Consider the following 18,342-nt stretch of genomic DNA (forward strand, 5'->3'; position numbering starts at 1 on the left):
TAGAAATAGTTATTTCGTCCCCTCGTTACAGCATTTACACCACTTTATGTCATCAAAATATTATTTCACATGCCCAAAACGTACAAAATTTAAACTTGGGGTGTTGGTGCCTCATGACTTTCTAAGATGACAGTCTGCTATTGGTTGATGCCATATAAGAAGCTTTTCTACAATTGGTTTGCGTCACAGCATCCCGAAGATAGCAATATGCTATTGGCTGAACTACCTCCCACAACGCCTTACTGTTTTCACTGTTACAAATCTCGTGTAAGAAATTTTTTTTAGATAGACTTGCAGCGACGCTAAAGGTAAAGTAAGACAATAACAATAGAAACAGTTTGTGATTATCAAAAAGTATCATTACTTTCGTCAAGGAATATAGCTGTAACCACCTCGTGATCAAGACAAGAGAGGAGACTCCTGTGATTTTGGCATCTTTTGATATCAACAGTTTCCTTCTCTAGTCATTTATGTTTTCCATTAGGTTGCAAGCAGGGTTGGGTAGGGTTACTTTAACTTGATTACTTTCAATTACTTTTGGATTACCCCAATACCAAATATGCTAATAAAAGAAACTAAATATGAATAAAATGACTAAATTTTGTGCAGGCTTGGGGAGTAACGGAATACATGGAACGGCAAAAATGATGTTGGCAAGCTGTTTGGATTTATTTTCCTTTTGTTTTTGTCGCATTTTATGTAAGTTTTGCCAGAGATCAAAGAGATCAAAGCCAGGAGAGAAAGCTTACCACGTGTTGTGAGTCATAATTTTATTCATATTTAGTTTTCTTATTAGCATATTTGGTATTGGAGTAATAATAATAATAATAATTTCCTTTGTATTGTCATTCTTTGTAACAATGTACACAGAACGAAATGTCGATACACCTCCAAAAGTAATTGAAAGTAATCAAGTTAAAGTAACTCTACCCAACCCTCGTTGCAAAGCTATGGATTGCTGCTATTATTATTGTTAGCTGCTCTGTGGCTGGTATTGTCATGATTACCGATGCGACTCAGCCCTGCCCGCTGATTTGGCGCTAACCGCCGTGGGTTCTGATTGGCTCCCCGTCACTATTTGAACCCACTCCTGTCAGTCCCCTGGTGTCAGTCCGTCTGCGAATCTCCGTGATACAAGGCAAGCCTTTTATGACCCTGAATCCCGCCTGTCCCGATTTTTGCTCCTGTTTATCTCCGGCTACGACACTTTTTGATCCCGACCATAGCTGCTCTTCCGTCCCGACTTACGACCCGTTTTTGATCCCGACCACGTCTGCTCTCCCATTCTGGCCTACAACTCGCTTCCAACACCAACCATGTTTTTGCTCTCCTGTCCCGACCCATTTTTCAGTCGCCGACACCGCTCGCTACGGAAGATCGCAAGCAGAGTACGAGAGTGAACACTGGATCGTTTTTTAAAAAAATTATTTTATTTTATTATTATTTTTTAGACCCGGTCAATGGGGACCAAAACCACCCGCAAAAAGTGAAAATCCGGGAAGTAGCGACGCCCCTTCCTTCAAAAATGCTTAAAAAAAAAAAAATATATATATATATATATATATATATAGCAGCACGGCGGCGCAGTGGTTAGCGCTTGTGCGGCACAGTTCATGTCTCGGGAACCTGTCGTGGGTTCAAATTCAGCTCCAGACTTCCTGTGCGGAGTTTGTATGATCTCCCTGTGCTTGCTTGGGTTTCCTCCGGGCACTCCGGTTTCCTCCCACGTTCCAAAAACATGCATTTCAGGTGAATTGGCCGGTCCAAATTGTCCCTAGGTGTGAATGAGCAAATGATTTGTCTGTCCCTGTGTGCCCTGCGACTGGCTGGCAACCAGTTAAGGGTGTCCCCTGCCCACTGCCCGGAGATGGCTGGGATGGGCTCCAGCCCCCCGCGACCCTAATGAGGATAAGCGGTACGGCTAATGAGATGAGATGAGATATATATAATTTTAAAAAAATATATATATTTTATTTTATTATTATTTTTTAGACCCGCGAAGCTCTGAACCCGCAAATGTGGAACCGCGAAGTAGCGAGGTCCCACTGTATTCACTCTTGTTCATCCAAGAAAAAAAGAAAGTAGGCTTCCGAATTTTGCAAACCAAGTATGGTTTTCATAGTGTCTTCTTCAAATTAGCAACGTCTTCTAGTGGTCGTGATCGCTTTTGACGAGCAGTCATCGGGTAAATTGAATATTCAACACTTTTTTCTTATTTTGCGACCAAAATCAAATGTAATGTTGCATATAAACAAATACATCATGATAAAGACATACATTGATAAACAGTTATAGAATTGGAGGCATTAGCTCAGGAGGTAGAGCGCACGTTTTGGGATCGAGAGGTCGCATGTTTGATTCCCGGCTCCTCTGTGTTATATGTCAAAGTGTCCTTGGGCAAGACACTGAATACCTAATGCCCCCGATAAGCAGGTCGGCGCCTTGCATGGTGTGAGAGTATGTGTGAATGGGTAAGTGTGAAGCACATTGTAAAGCGCTTTGGGAGATCTCCATTGACTTGAAAAGCGCTATAGAAATGCAGACCATGCAGACCACAGTTACAAAAGAAATATAAAACTATCCCCCTTTTAAAAGAAAATCTATTAGAGTCACAGTATTTTCTTGAAATGATTTTATAGATCTTTGAATCACTGAATGCATAAACAATCATCTTATGCAGGGAGGACATTCCGGTTACAATGCAGAACAGTCATTTATTTTGTGAGTCGACAAATAGATGAAAAATATGAGCTACGAGTGTTTGATGTTTAGATTTAAGAACAAAAAACATCCATATTTGGCTTGAAGGACTTACATGATGCAGATAAAAATACAAGAAGATTTGAAAGTGATATTTAAGGCATCGGGTTTGGAAGAAAAAGTTTGGTGTTTTGAGAGCAAAGCCCCGCTGTTGTAACCCGTCCCGGGACCGTTCCTCGTCACGACGGGTAATATTCGAGCCGGTGCGAAGTCGGGATTCACGAGCCGGCCGTTTGTCCCTGAACACGTCGCAGCTCTTCCGGGTGACATCACGCAGCCAGACGCTGCGCCGCGAGCTCCTCGGCGTCGTCTCGGTTCTCGTTGATCTCGGCCAGCGTGCGGACGAAGCGGCTCCACTCGTCGTTTCGCGGGACGGCGATTTGCTGGAGGGGAATGACGGATTGTAATCCGTTCACGGATAAGAATCCGGCCGGTGACTCACTTCTCCGATGTCGTAGACTAAAACTCGTCCGTCCGAGTCTCCCGCGGCGATTTCTCTCCCGGAGGGGGCCCATCGGATCCGGTTTAGGGCCGGGTTCCCGTCCACGGTCACGCTGGCTGTGGGGACCTGAGCGAAATGGAGAGGTTTTATGCTATGTGATCAGAGTCCTGTTTCTCTACAGCACGGGTGTCAAACTCATTTTAGCTCGGGGGCCACACGGTACAAAAAAAAAAAAAAAACATACTTGCAGGGGCCAGACTAGTAAATGAATAGCATAAAAACAGCACCTTAGCTGGAGGGCTGGGGGTCTTGTCAGAAGCTCACAAAGGTTTAGGGATGTAACATTCGATTCTAAAAGGACTATTAAGGCTTTTCTTTCCTCAATATTAATTTTCCTTCACTAAGCTGTAGTTTTTATAAACTGTGTGTTCGTATTTCCACTACAGTTCATTTAACCCAGGGAGAACTCGTGCAAAGACAGCACACAAACACTAATTTAAAAGATTGATGTCATGAGTCTTTCTGCTTTTTTTTATTTTTTATGAAACCTAATATGGGAACTTTGGGTTCAAGATTTCATATCAATTACAGAGCAGATAAAACTTCTTTAAACTTCTGCAAAGGCACCCATATAAGACTTGTTTGAATTTGATATATTTTGTATTGCATTAAATAACGCATCAGAGACCTTCATTTTATTTGCCCATTTTGGAAAAATATACCAAAGAATATATATATATATATATATATATATATATATATATATCCATTATCTGCACCGCTTATCCTCAGTAGGGTTGCGGGGGTGCTGGAGCCCATTCCAGCCATCTTCGGGCAGTGGGCAGGGGACACCCTGAACTGCTTGCCAGCCATTCGCAGGGCACACAGAGACAGACAACTCGCTCGCTTATTCTCACCTAAGGACAATTTGGACCGGCCAATTAACCTGATATGCATGTTTTTGGAATGTGGGAGGAAACCAGAGAGCCCGGAGGAAACCCACGCAACCACAGGAAGAACATGCAAACTCCACACAGGAAGGTTGGTAGCTGGATTTGAACCCATGACCTCAGAACTGTGCCGCACACACGCTAACCACCGTGCCGCCCTATTTTAAATATATATATATATATATATATATATATATATATATATATATATATATATATATATATATATAAATAATATATATTGGCGTCACGGCGGATGAGTGGTTAGCGGGCACAGTGTGGAGGTTCACGGTTCAAGTCCAGCTACCGCAGCCTCCCCGTGTGGAGTCTGCCTGGATTCTTCCCACAGTCCCAAAACATTCATTTCAGGTGAATTGGCTGGTCCAAATTGAGCGAGTGTATTGTCTGGCCCTGTGTGCCCTGCGACTGGCTGGCACCCAGTTCAGGGTGTCCCCTGCCCACTGCCCGGAGATAGCTGGGATGGGCTCCAGCACCCCCGCAACCCTACTGAGGATAAGCGGTGCGAAAAATGGATGGATGCAGTTTATTTGGGTGATGTATGTTATAAGAGTCACTAACACCACTATTATAAATTGTGAATTTGTTTAATTGCTGTTAAAAGTATCAATAAAATTGTTCAAACCAAAAATTTGAAAATACTTTTCTTTTGTGTGTAGGTGGGGCTGTTAAAGTCTAGTGTTTTCCTTTTTACATTTGAATACGTCTCCCCTGCAAGGGGAAAAAGGGAACATGGCACTTAGAATCTTCGGCTTCAGCCTACTCCCTTTGGGCAGAACTTTAAGTACCGTATTATCCGCACTATAAGGCGCACCTAAAAGCCTTTTTTTTTTTCAAAAGCTGACCATGCGCCTTATAATAATACAGTGCGCCTTATTTATGGATCAATATTAAGTCGCAAAGTCTTCCAACTAACTTGGAGCCGCCGACTAGATTTTCCCCCGAACGCCAAGTAGTCCGCGGTGTATGCTGGGATTTATTTACCGGCGTTTCATTGGCTAACCAATGTGTCAATCATCATTTGAATCGATCACTATTGGCTAAAGTTATTCGGAGGTCAAGGGGCGGATCCTTTCTATCATTTACAGGCTGGCATAGGCTTAAGCGGCAAAACAAAGCCTGCAATTGGCCGAAAAAGATGAATGTGTATAGCACGTGGTTGACGGCATACAGAGAGCATTTTTTACTATTCTGTATTTGTAAATATTTTATTCTCCTGGATTTACTACACTCATGGATATAAGAGGACCATGGCTGCACATTATTATTGAACACAACGACTTCGGTGAGCTACTCCGGCTATATATTTTCCCTGAATCTTGTTTCAGACTGAACTCGATGTTTCTGTGATAAGCGGTGCAGATAATGGATGGAATGGAGTGTCTATTTTTAAATTCAACTCAATTCGAAGTGTTTATTGTCATATGCACAGTAAAGTTGCGAGCGAAAAAGAAAATAGAAACTAAGGAATGGTTGGCATTTCTTGAATCCCAAGACTTTAACCTTCCGAATGATGGAACGATGCATTTGAGTGACATCGTACGGACACCGCATCCGCACGTGTTCTCGACACGTATTTGCTTCTTTGCAAGCTTTGGGAATGTTAACGGGGTAATAAGTTTGACTGAATTATCTGACTGTTTTGTCGACGTTCCCATTGTAGCGGCTTATAATCCGGTGCGCCTTATGTATTGAAAATATAGGACCAAAAACTAGTTTTTTGGGGTGCGCCCTATAACCCGGTGCGCCTTATAGTGCGGAAAATATGGTACTGTATCATTGTATTGTGCAGCTTATTGTGTGCAAATAGTTCATTGGCTCCTTTTTTAATTAAATGATTGGTGATTTTTTTGTCTGTGCTGTAAAAGCCACACACAAACATAAATAACATGAGAATGGATTTCCTCGATGTTTTCCGATTGATTAACGGTAATCAAAAAATACAACTACAGTGGGTGCTTTGTAATTGGCGCCTGGCTTTGACGACATCCAATGGACACCTTTAAAACGTCGTTGTTTGACACAATGTAGCCCATTTTTCTCTCGCGCTTCTCTCAGCATTGTCTCGCAAGGCATGAGTTTGACACATGTGCTTTACAGTGAAGGTTTGGGGGCCAATTTTAGACCTCGGTGTCGTTATTGAGGTTCCACAGGTCCAAGTGTCCCACGCCGTCCACGCAAGCGAACAGAGCCGGGTGGGTCGGGGACCACATCACGTCGTAAACGTAGTCCGAGTTGTCCTCGAAGGAATAGAGCGGTTTGTTGTTCTGCAAATGACAAAGATGAGAGAAAAACTATGACTCCTAAAATACAGTAGTATAAGTGTGTCAGACTCATTGGAGCTCAGAAAAACAACTCTCACAAGGGCGTTAGCTGTAGGCCTGAGTCTCACAATTGAATTAAGATTATGATTCAGGGATGCGAGATCCGATTAGAAAACATACTTCGCTTTGGCAACATCCGGTGAACATATTTTAAACTGCAGGTCATTGTTTGACGTATAGCCGATCGTTTTCCTCTTGTGCTTCTCTCAGCATTGTCTCGCAGGTTGGGTTAAATCACTTGGTGGGCTTGATAAAACCCACAGGCCATATGTATGACACCTCTGCGGAAGTATTTGAATCTCCAGTGCATATTGCCAACTAGAGGTTGAACGATTATCGGCACCGATATTTGGGAAATTGGTGGCTATCGGTATTGGCATGAATTAATTTAAAATAACATTTTTAGGCTCAGATGCAGTCAAGCCTTGCCCTCCCTCCCCCCCCTCCCTCTCTCTCTCTCCCTCCCCTCGTACGCTAGCCAAGACTGCCCCCGCTCCTTGCTTACTGATTGGATAAGCGAACAGGGGCCGAGACATTAAAGCAGGAAGAATGACGTTCGAGCGGAGTAAACAGCGGCAGCTCTGCTAACTCCTGAGTCCCGAAGGCTTGTGAATCAAGACTGCTGATAATATTAAGATTTAAAAAGTCCGTGGTAGAAAAGCGTTTGTGTGATTAAGATATAGCCAAAAAAGTGTAGTTGTTTTAGGGGAGCATGTTCAGGTGGAGACTGATACATTAGCTCTTATAACATTAGCTCGTTAATCAAGTGTTTGTGATTGACAGGGGCCATAAAAAGCACGCTAAAGTGAAAGGCAGAGTGATTAGCTTTTACCATAACATTAGTTCATCAATCTGGCTAAAAAAATAGGAGTGCCCACACTTTTCAATTTGCGAGCTCTGTTGAAATTTCGATGCACTTTTTGTTTTAAGTTAACTTGAGTCGTGATGATTGTATTGGGATTTTTATTGATTTATTGTAAAAAACAAAACAAAAAAACAACGAGAGTTATTTAAGTCTGTATTTCTATGAGTTGCTGCAAAGGCTAAATTAATTTCCCGCACTGTTAGTTTTTGGTTTAAGTTAGTGGTGTTTATATTACAATTTATGTACTGTAAAAAGTTTCAGGGAGCTATTAAAGTTTTATTTGAATTTATAACAATTTTTTGTGATGGGCTTCAGCACCCACACAACCTTATTGAGGATAAGCGGCACAGAAAATGGATAGATGAATGGATAATCTTTTGTTTCCTTTTGCATGATTAAAAAATTCTCACGCCAATTTTTAAGCTTTTACAGCAAATATATATCGCCTCCAAATATCGGCTTTCTCTTAAAACCCGAATCTAATAACCAATGAAAAATTCGTCGCGTTAATCCTTATTCTTTTCATGCATGTTGTTCCTGATGTTGCTTCATGTCCAACCGAGTGGGTTACCTTGGTGCTCCACAGCTTGACGGTCCAGTCGAAAGATGACGTGACGAAGAGATGGGAGAAATCCAGGGGTCCCGTGGCCGTGTGGCAGTCGATGCCCGTGATGGGGCCGTGGTGGCCCTCGAACATTTCGCTGATGCCCGTTTTGCTGTTGTTGGAAAATCAAACCCTCTTAGCCAAAATGGAAGCTGGACCAATTTTGAAAACAAACCATGTTCAGAAGTCCTCCTTGAAACAACCAAGAGATCAGTTGCTATGGATCATTATACAGTAGACTACAGAGATACGGTGTCGTTTGCCCTTTATGATCTGGAATACAATGTTTATTCAACCCTTCTTTGGGGCGTTATCCCCAATAATAAACCAATTATTTTGTGTCAAACCTTTCGGTGTTTGTCTGTATATATAGTCAGATCTTCAAAAATGCAAGTCTGCTATTGGCTGAGACCGGGCGGATACGTATGTTGGCCTGTAGAGGAATGGGCGCCACCAGACTGTACTTGCCCAAGACATACCACAGGAATTGGTGCCCCTATAAACCTAATGGTTAACGGCTCCAACCAACCATCCAACCAAAAGATATTGCTCGCCTTGCTTATTTGCATGACCATACCCAACGGACAATCAAGACCATGAATAAAACTAACAAGGCGTTTAAAGCGGAAAAGTCAAAGGGCATGTCAAACCTCGCAAACTGAAGCTTTAAAATCGGTTTAATTTTAATCCGCCGTTTCCTCCACCCTCTGCATCCAACCAGAAACTCCACTGTACCAGCCCAAGTGACATTGGACGTAAACTCAAAAAAAATGTTATTTTTTCTTGACATGTATATTGATGAATAAACATACATATTTTTCTATTTAATATGTCTTTATATTGGATATTTCGCCAACTAAAGTGCAACCGCAATAAAGTAGTAGCAATGAAATAATAATAAAGGTGATTCTGATTCTATCCAGGGGTTTTACTGTATCAGGCAAATTTCAGACTACAAAGATGTTATTCATACGAAGCTCTGATAATTAACACAGTGAGCTAAATACTCAGCGTGAATGATATTTATGCATTATTAAACTTTACCAACGATATCACACGACTGCAAACGAGGTGGAAAGGCATCGGGGCCCATTACGGAGAGGGAATCGGAGAGCCGAGCCGCTTCAATTATTCCTTGCCCGTGCATCTCGACGGGGGCTCGGATTAAGCCGCATTTGCAGGGATGGGGATCATCCAACGTGAGTGCAGCTGTTAAACGAAGACTTAGCTACAAGGTTGTAGCCTATTAGGGCGGAGATTGTTTCCAAGTTTTAAATGTGGGAAAAACTGATTTACGTCCTAGTACCCTGGAGGCATTTTATGAGTCTAAATAACGGACAGAAGAAGGGTAAGACTTGGGCAAGTTGATTTGAGCCTGGGACCATTCCCGGTTTAGCCAAAGACAAACGTACCTTCCGTGACGACAGGACATGTAAACGGAGCCGTCCTCGCTGCCCACCACAAAATTGTTGACGTCTCCCAGAGGAAAGGACATCGAAGTGACGGACACGGCTTTGGACTGCTTATAAAACAGCTCCATACTGTCCTGTAGAAGGGAACACACATTAGAGCAAAACAATGTTTTAGGGCTTTTTTTGATACGGCATTTTCCCCACTATTCGACCTAAACAAATTCTGTTTGGACGTATGACTGTGAAAATTTCAGTCTCTAAGATGTGTGTCCGCTATTGGTCAACCTCATTATTCGATATAGGTCCTAAGGCTTGCAGTGGTGCTAAAGGAGAGGCAAAAACATGATAACCATTGAAATAAAGCTCATGATACTCAAAAATACAAGGAAGGCGATTTTGAGCAAGCCCCATTGCATTTGACAATGAAAATTATATATTGAAATACTACTACAGAAATACTACAAAAATGTACAAATATGCTACCAAAAATACCTCATATCTACTACAAAAAAATATGATTTGACTACAGTAGTGTTACAAAATATAACAAAAAAATGCTACAAAACTGAAACATTTGGTGCATAAATACAGGGACTTAATAATTTTTCTTCAATTTTGTTCCAAAACCACTTTGATAAAATAAATCTTATAAATATAATACATAAATATAAATGACTGCATGCATACAGACGCTCCCCTACTTACAACCATTCGACTTACGAAAAACTGTAGATACGATCATTTTTTTCGGGATGTCGAAAAATATCCGGACATTGCTGTAAGTGAGATTTTGTATTGTGTGCAGAACATTACTGTAGTGCCTCTTTCCGCCGCTACCGAGTGTGGCGCTGGGGGAGGTCAGCCAGCATCCAAGAAAGAAGAAGAAATCTGCTTCCTCTTCCTAGTTTATGTGTAAACATTCTATAATGTATCAACTCTGACATAATTATTGTTGAATATCTCGTGCATACGTTCAATATGGTTAGTGTAAAGTGGAAAGAAGAGGCGAACCGTTTCTTTTAACATGAAAGTGGAATAAGAAAGCTCGATCCGGTTGAGAAAAATGGTTGGATCGCTTTTATTTCATTCATTATCTTCCACAGAGAAGGACCTCTCTAAACCAATCTTCCAAATCTTTAAAGAGCATATTATTCTATGAAATGTTTATTTTTTTAGTAAAAAAAACAATACAGTTTACTTATACAAGCCTTAAGCATACTTGTATAAACCTTAAACATATAAAATATGGCACTTAAGCAAATTACAAACAAATTAAACTTACGAACGATCGTCCGGAATCTGGTTCGTAAGTAGGGCAGCGTCTGTATTTTTTTATAATCCGGGAAAAATGTATAGGTTTACACAATCTTTTTTCCTTATAAATTGCGGAGGCATCAGATTCAAGATTATATGTAGATACAAAAAAAAAAAGAAATCAAAATCAATCACTTTTTTCCTACTCCCCTGAATTTCTCAACCCAATTTCTGCCCATGCCTTCTTTAAACAGGCACAAAAACAAGAGAATAAAGTAAACGAATTCATGTAAAGATTCGATTTAACACCTCTGACCCCGTCTGTTAATTTTCCAGCGTGTTGATGATTACGAGGCCTTTTTCTCGAGAATGTGGCCAGATTGCCAACAGGTGGGGAACTGCTGGCTAGCCTGATTGCCACGGCGGGACAGAGTTGGAGGAGGAACGGAAGTCTTTGAACGCATCAAGTGTTGGCAGGAGACCCCTCTGTCTCCACGAGCCCTTCGCCTTACAACCCAGCCAGATGTCGTTTGTGTACCTGCAATCTTCTCGGGGGTATTTGTTTTGCAAAGATACTCAGGCAGCATGGAGTAATACAAGTGTAACAAAGGACTTTCATAATATGTGAAATGCTTGGCCAAAAACAAATAACGCTACAACGAAAGGGATATATTTTTTAAAATGTGATATTTGTCTTGCACTGACTTGCTTTAGAAAAAGTACAAAAAATAATGAATAACTGCATACTTGATGCTATTTTAATTGTTCCATTTCATTCAATTCACATCGACTTGGTGTCTCTCATTAGAAAAACTTTAAAACTTAAAAGGCCACTAACAGTTCCCCAGATAATCCTCATGCTTATCCTTAAAGGTGGCTTAACGAAGCAAAAGATTATATCCAGGTGCTGTTTGTATTCTTGCAACAATTGTATCCTCTTGGGGCCTGCAAACTATTAATCAAGATGGCCTTCGTTTTTAATGCCAGGAAGCCTGCTCAAAAGCTTGCCTCCTACATTTACAGAGACGCATTGTGTTACAAAGTTTCACTATACTTATTGTTCATTAATTATACTCGCACACAGTCTAGCGACCAACATTATAAACAGCATTTAAACATGTGATTCCTATCGAAAACCAATAAGATGTGTTGTTTAATTCTCGTGTTTTCCAATAAATGAGCCTCCTGCCATGGGCCAAGGGTGATTTCTTCCTGATCTGATCCTGGAAGCACGCGCCTCCGATGGGAGGGCTATCAAAAACTTAGATCTCTGACTCGAAGTGTGTTGTTTTCTTCATCCTAATACAATCTCAAGTTTTAACTTTGATAAGTACTTTTCTCACTTTCACCATTTTCGTCCTAGAATAAAAAAAAACCTCAGGCATGCGCGAGAATTCACTCTCTTCCCCTATTCTCCTGCCTCATATCCTCCAGCCTAATGTGCTCCGTGGCCATGACACCAATGATAAAAGTAAGATAAAAGCATATAGGCGCGGTAAAAAAACAAACTGTAGAGGCTCTTTAAACTCAGTTGAACATTGATAACAAGTAATAGAGAAAATATTGACTCCCAAACTTTTTAAGAACACCCCAAATTACACAACCCACCTTTGCGTACATGTTTACGAATCAAAACAGCTAAACCGCAATAAGCTAACTCTGTATATGTTAGCATGTGATAATATCCAAAGTCCAGCAAGTGGTTTAGAAAAACCTGGAAGCAGAAGGAACACACAATTTTAAGAAAATATCTTGTTGGTAAAAAGTTGGCAGAACTACCGTTTTCAGAGTTGCCTAATATTGAAAATCGCATTTCAGATTGGATAAAGAGAATTTTCAGATTTGGAGGTTTAAGTTGATAGTCGTTCTTAGACAATGGTATCTCTTAAAAAAATACTGCAAACAACAAATCATTGATCATTTAATCGTAAGAATTTGATGTGACAAAAAAAAACATTAAATTTTTGTAAAAATCAACTATTTCAATTCAACACTGAACATTGCTGGATTTCCCCCCGTTTTTTGTAGTTTTCACAAATAACACTTATTAAATGATAAGCTATAAACTTGCGTAGTAAACTACAGAACATTCTTAGTATTTGGTAGCTCTGCGTTTTGACGGTCTCTTCTATTTCCTTCTTTCTGGTGTGCAAAATGAAAAAAGAGCAACAATGCCATGCACTGACTCGCCCCCGAGAGAAAGCCAGCTTCACATGGCTCGCCTCACTTTAGATGTGACGTGATCACAACATAAGATTTTCGTCGCTTTTTTTTTGTTGTCATCCGAAACCGAAAATGCATTTTAGGTTATTTTCGGCAGAAGAATTTTCTGTTCCCAACATCGTTTGTAGAGTTTTTTAATGATTTTGTTTCATCAACCTGTGAACAGATTTTTGCACACGTGGAATTAAGATTTTTCATGTGCCCATACCTGCGGCTGAGAGAGCATGTCCAAGCTCCAGGAGCACATCTTGCCATCCGTGGAGATGCTGATCAGGTTGTTGGCGTTCTGTGTTCCAACCACGTTGACGCAGTAGACCGGGTGCTGCAGAAACAGTCGGAGCAAAATTTCAGAAAACAAAACATTGTGAAGTAGTCACGTTGCTTCCAACATGTACCGTATGGGCTGCTGCAGAAAGGGGCGTTCTCTGCACCGGAGTCCTCTTGTTGCTCCTGTTGTCCCACAAAACTATTTGGCCCGAGTACGTGCCCCCGACCACTATGTTCGGATGGAACTTGGCAAAGGCGGTGGACATAACGGCAGACTGGCAAAAAGTGGAGACAAAGATTATTGGAGGAACAAGAAGAATCTGTTCATTATCCTACCATGAAAATATTGATGTCATATAATACATTTTAAATTATTGATTCGGTAAAAAAATTATTTTAGTGAAAGATAAACCCTAAAATAATTGCATCAAGATTGGAATAATGAGGTAAATTATTCGATCAGCCATTAAGACACATTTCAATGAAATTTGAACAGTTTTGATTTTGTGTAATGTCATGTGTTAAAACAAAGAAAATAATAAACTAACACTAAAAACAAACTCAGTATGAATATATAATCCTGAAATCCAATTTTGTTTACGGATGACTTTTCATCGTACACTGAAAAAAAAAAAATCATGCTTCTTGTACTATTATTTTTGTAATTTTGGTTATTTTCCCCATTTTCTTCAGTTTTATTTTTAACTTGTTTTTCAAGTAGCAGTAAAAGAAAACCAACTTTTTGTTACTCATCTATATTTTTAGAGTGTTTTTATGGTAAAATAAGAAAACATCATTATGGTTACTGAAACATATCCGTTTCTTGTATACAACTAGTAAAATGAACCATAATTCTTTGTTTTTCTACAATAATCTTTGTTTTTTTCTAGTAAAATATAGAATATTTGTTACTCAACTATATTCTTAAATTGTTTTATAAGAAAAAATCATTTTCTTTCTCGTTCAATTATTATTTTAAACTTTTTTGTAGTAAACCAAGAAAAATAACGCGCAATCCAAGCTAATTAATCTGCCCGTAGACCAAAAACAGCAATCTGCTGCCACCTACTGACACAGAGAAATATCACAATTGCTTTGCTGATCACTGGAAGACTGCAGAGTTACTTGATAATTGTACCGTTTTTGAGGAGAATTTGGCAACAATTATGCACAAAACTTATTATTACACATTTTTTGTGAAATTAACACATGAATTTGTCATCATTAAATAGCTAAAACCAATTCCTGCAACACACTGGACCAGGAATCAACATTGTGATGCCCATAGGCACCAGGTAGTCTCCTCAGAACACCTGAATAGCCTACGGACTGGTTACTAAATTAGCTCACCAGTGATGTGTCATTGCAATTTTCTAGGAAATTTGATCTGTAACTGGTATGATGCGTCAGTGGTTAACTTATCCTATTTAAACCCTACTTGTAATAATTACAACCAGATTATATTACATTAACAGAGTAACTACTGCATTTTCTGGACTATATACTCCAGTAAGACATCTATGTAAATTTTTTAACACATTATTATATAATTAAATTATTATTACCGGTAGATCAGTTCACAGGTTATTTTGACACTAAACCCCAAGAGGGCGGTCTAGGCCTTTCTTGATAATCTTGACCTTGACCGTCGCGCGAAGCGGAAGCGGGGCATCGTCTACCTCCCGAGTTGGAGGAGTTGTTTACCGGTAAAAGTGACAAAGAGGATAAAGATGTCATAGGATTGTGTGAATTGGAGTCAAGCTGATAAGCATGTTCTTTATGCTGGAAATTTCTGAATAATTATTAATATGTTACGTCACTACTGACATTACCAGGCAGGTCAGTGATGTAACGTTAGTATACTACCGTACACTTATTCTGCCTGTCATTCTTGATTTTATTCAAACTTTAAATTGTCTTGGTGTTGGATTTTCTTCAAATAAATTTTCCTCCAAAATGCAACTTATACGCCAGGTGCGACTTATGTTTTTCCCTCATTTATTATGCATTTTTTGGCTGGTGAGTCTTATACTCCGGAGCGAAATACGGTACATACGAATAATATCATAAGTTAGAGATACACTAAGTTTAGATATGCATATTGGTAGCCCGCTATCCTAAACAGTGAGAAAAAAGTAGCTCTCAGCTTCAAAAAGTTTGGTGACCCCTGACTTAAACACTGATCTACATGTGCAGCCAAACTCAGATCGTATCAGTATAAATGGACTCTGAAGCACTGAGACGTTTACGTTCACACTTGTGTTGAGTTGCATTCGGCTGAGCGTGCAACCGCATCCGCTCTGTAGGCAAGCAACATGTGGTTCTGCTCAGCCCGTCTTACGAACCTAGCCTGGAGGCAGGCTGCATAATGAGGTTGGACATCAACAGGCACGCCGAGAACAATTGCAGCCCTTGTTTAGATGGCCGACTGCTACCGGAACACACAAACTTTAGCATAGCTGTGATTCCCAGATCTATTACTAAACTCAAAATGCATTGAGGCAGTGGGGGAGGATGGTCGTCATGACTACCCTCCTGTTACACTCAAAGTGCGCTCAGTACCTGACAGTGGAAGACGTACTCCGGTGTGGTTTTTTTATACTTCATGTTCCATACTAAGGCCACTCCGTCTGGCTCGTGAGGAGCATCTATGTTGTTGTTGTAGGACGCGACCAGAAGTTCAGGATACTGAAAAAAAGAAGTGACCTTGAGTCAAAATAACACTGGAGCTGGAAGAAAACACAGTTCTTAGATTTGAGGATGGCCCCGTTGGATGACCACGAGATGGTTTATGTTCCTATTTCTGTTTTTTTTTTTTTTTTTTACTTTGGAGTAGGCGTGCAACAATTGGTTGACGTTGCCGGCAAAAATCAAAATAGTTAAGGCATTCAATTGCTTTTCCAACAGAGTGAGGCATCTTATCTCATGCACAAGAGCGTATCTGCCTCGATTGGTAACATACAGAAATGACAGAGTCAACATCAAGTACACATACCAAGTTTGGGAGCATTTTACCCTCAATACGTCAAACAATTCTTTGGTGATGCAAAAACAATAAAAGAGAGCAGTTGGACGGTTGAAAGAGATGGTGTCAGTTGTTAGAACAGTTTGGTTTGAGAATCATTTAGATTTTTTGTTCCAGACTTTGCATTTGACCAGTGAATGTACTTCACAAAATTCACATACTTGTGTAATTACTGTTCTACTGCTGCTAATGAGGTTTTTATTGGTTTACAGCAATAAAAATGTTGACTTTATTTTAAGTCATTACTTATTTGCCTGACCCTAAAAAATGAACTAAGGTTTATGGATTGTGGATTTGTCTCTACGGCCCGAGCACTGTGCCTAATAGGGCATTTTTATTTCATTTTTGTCGGAATTCATAGTAAGTTCAATAACAGATGTATTTATCATTGTATTCATTTCTCCTGTGTTTATTATCTTTTGTCACATATTTAAATAAATCATTCATTATCTGCACCGCTTATCCTCTGTAGGGTCACGGGGGTGCTCGAGCCCATCCCAGCTATATTCAGTCGCAGGGCACACAGAGACAGAAACCTCACTCGCTCATTCACAGCTAGGGACAATTTAAACCGGCTGATTAACCTCACATTCATGTTTTTGGGAATGTGGGAGAAAGCCGTAGTGCCAGGAGGAAACCCATGCAAGCACGGGGAGAACATGCAAACTCCACATAATAAGGTTCGATGTCATGAACTAAGAACTGTACCGCAGTACTTCCCATAAATAATTCTATAATCAAATCAATACCATGCTAAATACAACAATTATAATTATCCAATTATTCGACTAATCATTTCAATAATCTGTGACTAGTCGACTACTAAAATAGACGTTCGTTGCAGCCCTACTTTTAAGGGGAAAAGTAAATAAACCATTAATCTTATGCTACCGTGAATAACTAGTGTAAAACACATAGTTTAGAGTTACTATTACAAATCACAAGCATATGGATTTTCCCACCAAGCAGGTAAATACCGTGAAAAAAAGAAAACACAACAACCCGGCGGTGTTCAATCAGTGTCACAAATCAGTGCGGGATCATGCATGAAATAACTCTGGACGTTAAAAGGAAACAAATCATTAACGTTTCTGAGTAAGTGACAGTTTGGGTGGGACGTTACTTTCATTCCTGACGGACCAAAAGTAAACCCCTGTCCAACTCGGGCTATGTAATCATAAAGCATTACGACTGGGAACGTTAGGTCTTTTCTACAGCCAATAAACTGTCTTTCTACAACCTTATTTACTTCTGTTTTCGCAATCGAAGCAATTTATACTTTACAGACCAAACCAATTATCATTGAGACGAGATTGGTTTTGTGACGCCTACATCGTCTTAATTCATTCTCCCTAAATGTAATATATGCACTTGTGCAAAAAGAGCAAATTTATGATGATGCTAAGGCGGTAGCCGCTAATGCTAACAGCAAAGTCGGCGTCGCTAATTCCAGACGCTATGTTATCAGCTGCTATTGCTTGTGGCTTATGTGGTTTGCCGCCGCATTGACGGCTAGCTGACGAATGGGCACTAGCCGTGATTTATAAAGTCACAGTGTTAAATAGACCAACACTAGAGGTCGTTGTAGCCTAGATGGAGCTGAAAAATCGGCATTACACAAAGACACATTGTGGAAGCCTGAAGGTTACCATTTGGCAAAATTCTGTAGCCTACATAATAAATTTCAGCCAGCGACAGGACATGAAAGCTCGTGATAATCCCGCTAAGCGATAACAAAATGGCGAGCGAGCTGGATAGACCCGGAGCGGCTGATGAGAGCAAAAAACTGGAGTGGGCAAGAGCAGGTGTACACTGCAAACTTTAGACGAGTGACACTGAAGGACAAAGCAAGCTTTATCATCACAGAGCAGCTAACGATAACAATAGTGACAAGCAGGGTTGGGTAGGGTTACTTTAACTTGATTACTTTCAATTACTTTTGGATTACTCCAATACCAAATATGCTAATAAAAGACCAAAAAAAAAACAACAACATTTTTTTTGCAGGCTTGGGGAGTAACGGAATACATGGAATGGCAAAAATGATGTTGGCAAGCTGTTTGGATTTATTTTCATTTTGTTTCTGTCACATTTTATGTTAGTTTTGCCGGAGATCAAAGAGATCAAAGCCAGGAGAGAAAGCTTACCACGTGTCGTGAGTCATAATTTTATTCATATTTAGTTTCTTTTGTCTTTTA

The 18,342-nt window shown here is 40.1% G+C and overlaps 1 protein-coding gene across 6 annotated transcripts in view; it reads right to left on the minus strand.

The window, feature by feature from the left end:
• Positions 1–2,615: 2,615 nt before the first annotated feature.
• dync1i2a (dynein, cytoplasmic 1, intermediate chain 2a) overlaps positions 2,616–18,342 on the minus strand; it is a 41,983-nt gene continuing 26,256 nt past the window's right edge. For all 6 annotated transcript variants that reach the window (XM_088352620.1, XM_088352623.1, XM_088352621.1 and 3 more), the window contains 8 exons: positions 15,682–15,807; positions 13,248–13,394; positions 13,061–13,174; positions 9,376–9,509; positions 7,931–8,075; positions 6,297–6,437; positions 3,203–3,328; positions 2,616–3,143 (listed from right to left, as the gene is read on the minus strand). In XM_088352620.1, coding sequence (XP_088208746.1) covers positions 3,030–3,143; positions 3,203–3,328; positions 6,297–6,437; positions 7,931–8,075; positions 9,376–9,509; positions 13,061–13,174; positions 13,248–13,394; positions 15,682–15,807 — 1,047 coding nt within the window. In that variant the 3' untranslated portion in view covers positions 2,616–3,029. The remainder of the gene's footprint in view (positions 3,144–3,202; positions 3,329–6,296; positions 6,438–7,930; positions 8,076–9,375; positions 9,510–13,060; positions 13,175–13,247; positions 13,395–15,681; positions 15,808–18,342) is intronic.

This window comes from Urocampus carinirostris, chromosome 14 (assembly GCF_059441175.1).
Source record: "Urocampus carinirostris isolate Australia breed hairy pipefish chromosome 14, RoL_Ucar_1.0, whole genome shotgun sequence".
Taxonomy (NCBI): domain Eukaryota; kingdom Metazoa; phylum Chordata; class Actinopteri; order Syngnathiformes; family Syngnathidae; genus Urocampus; species Urocampus carinirostris.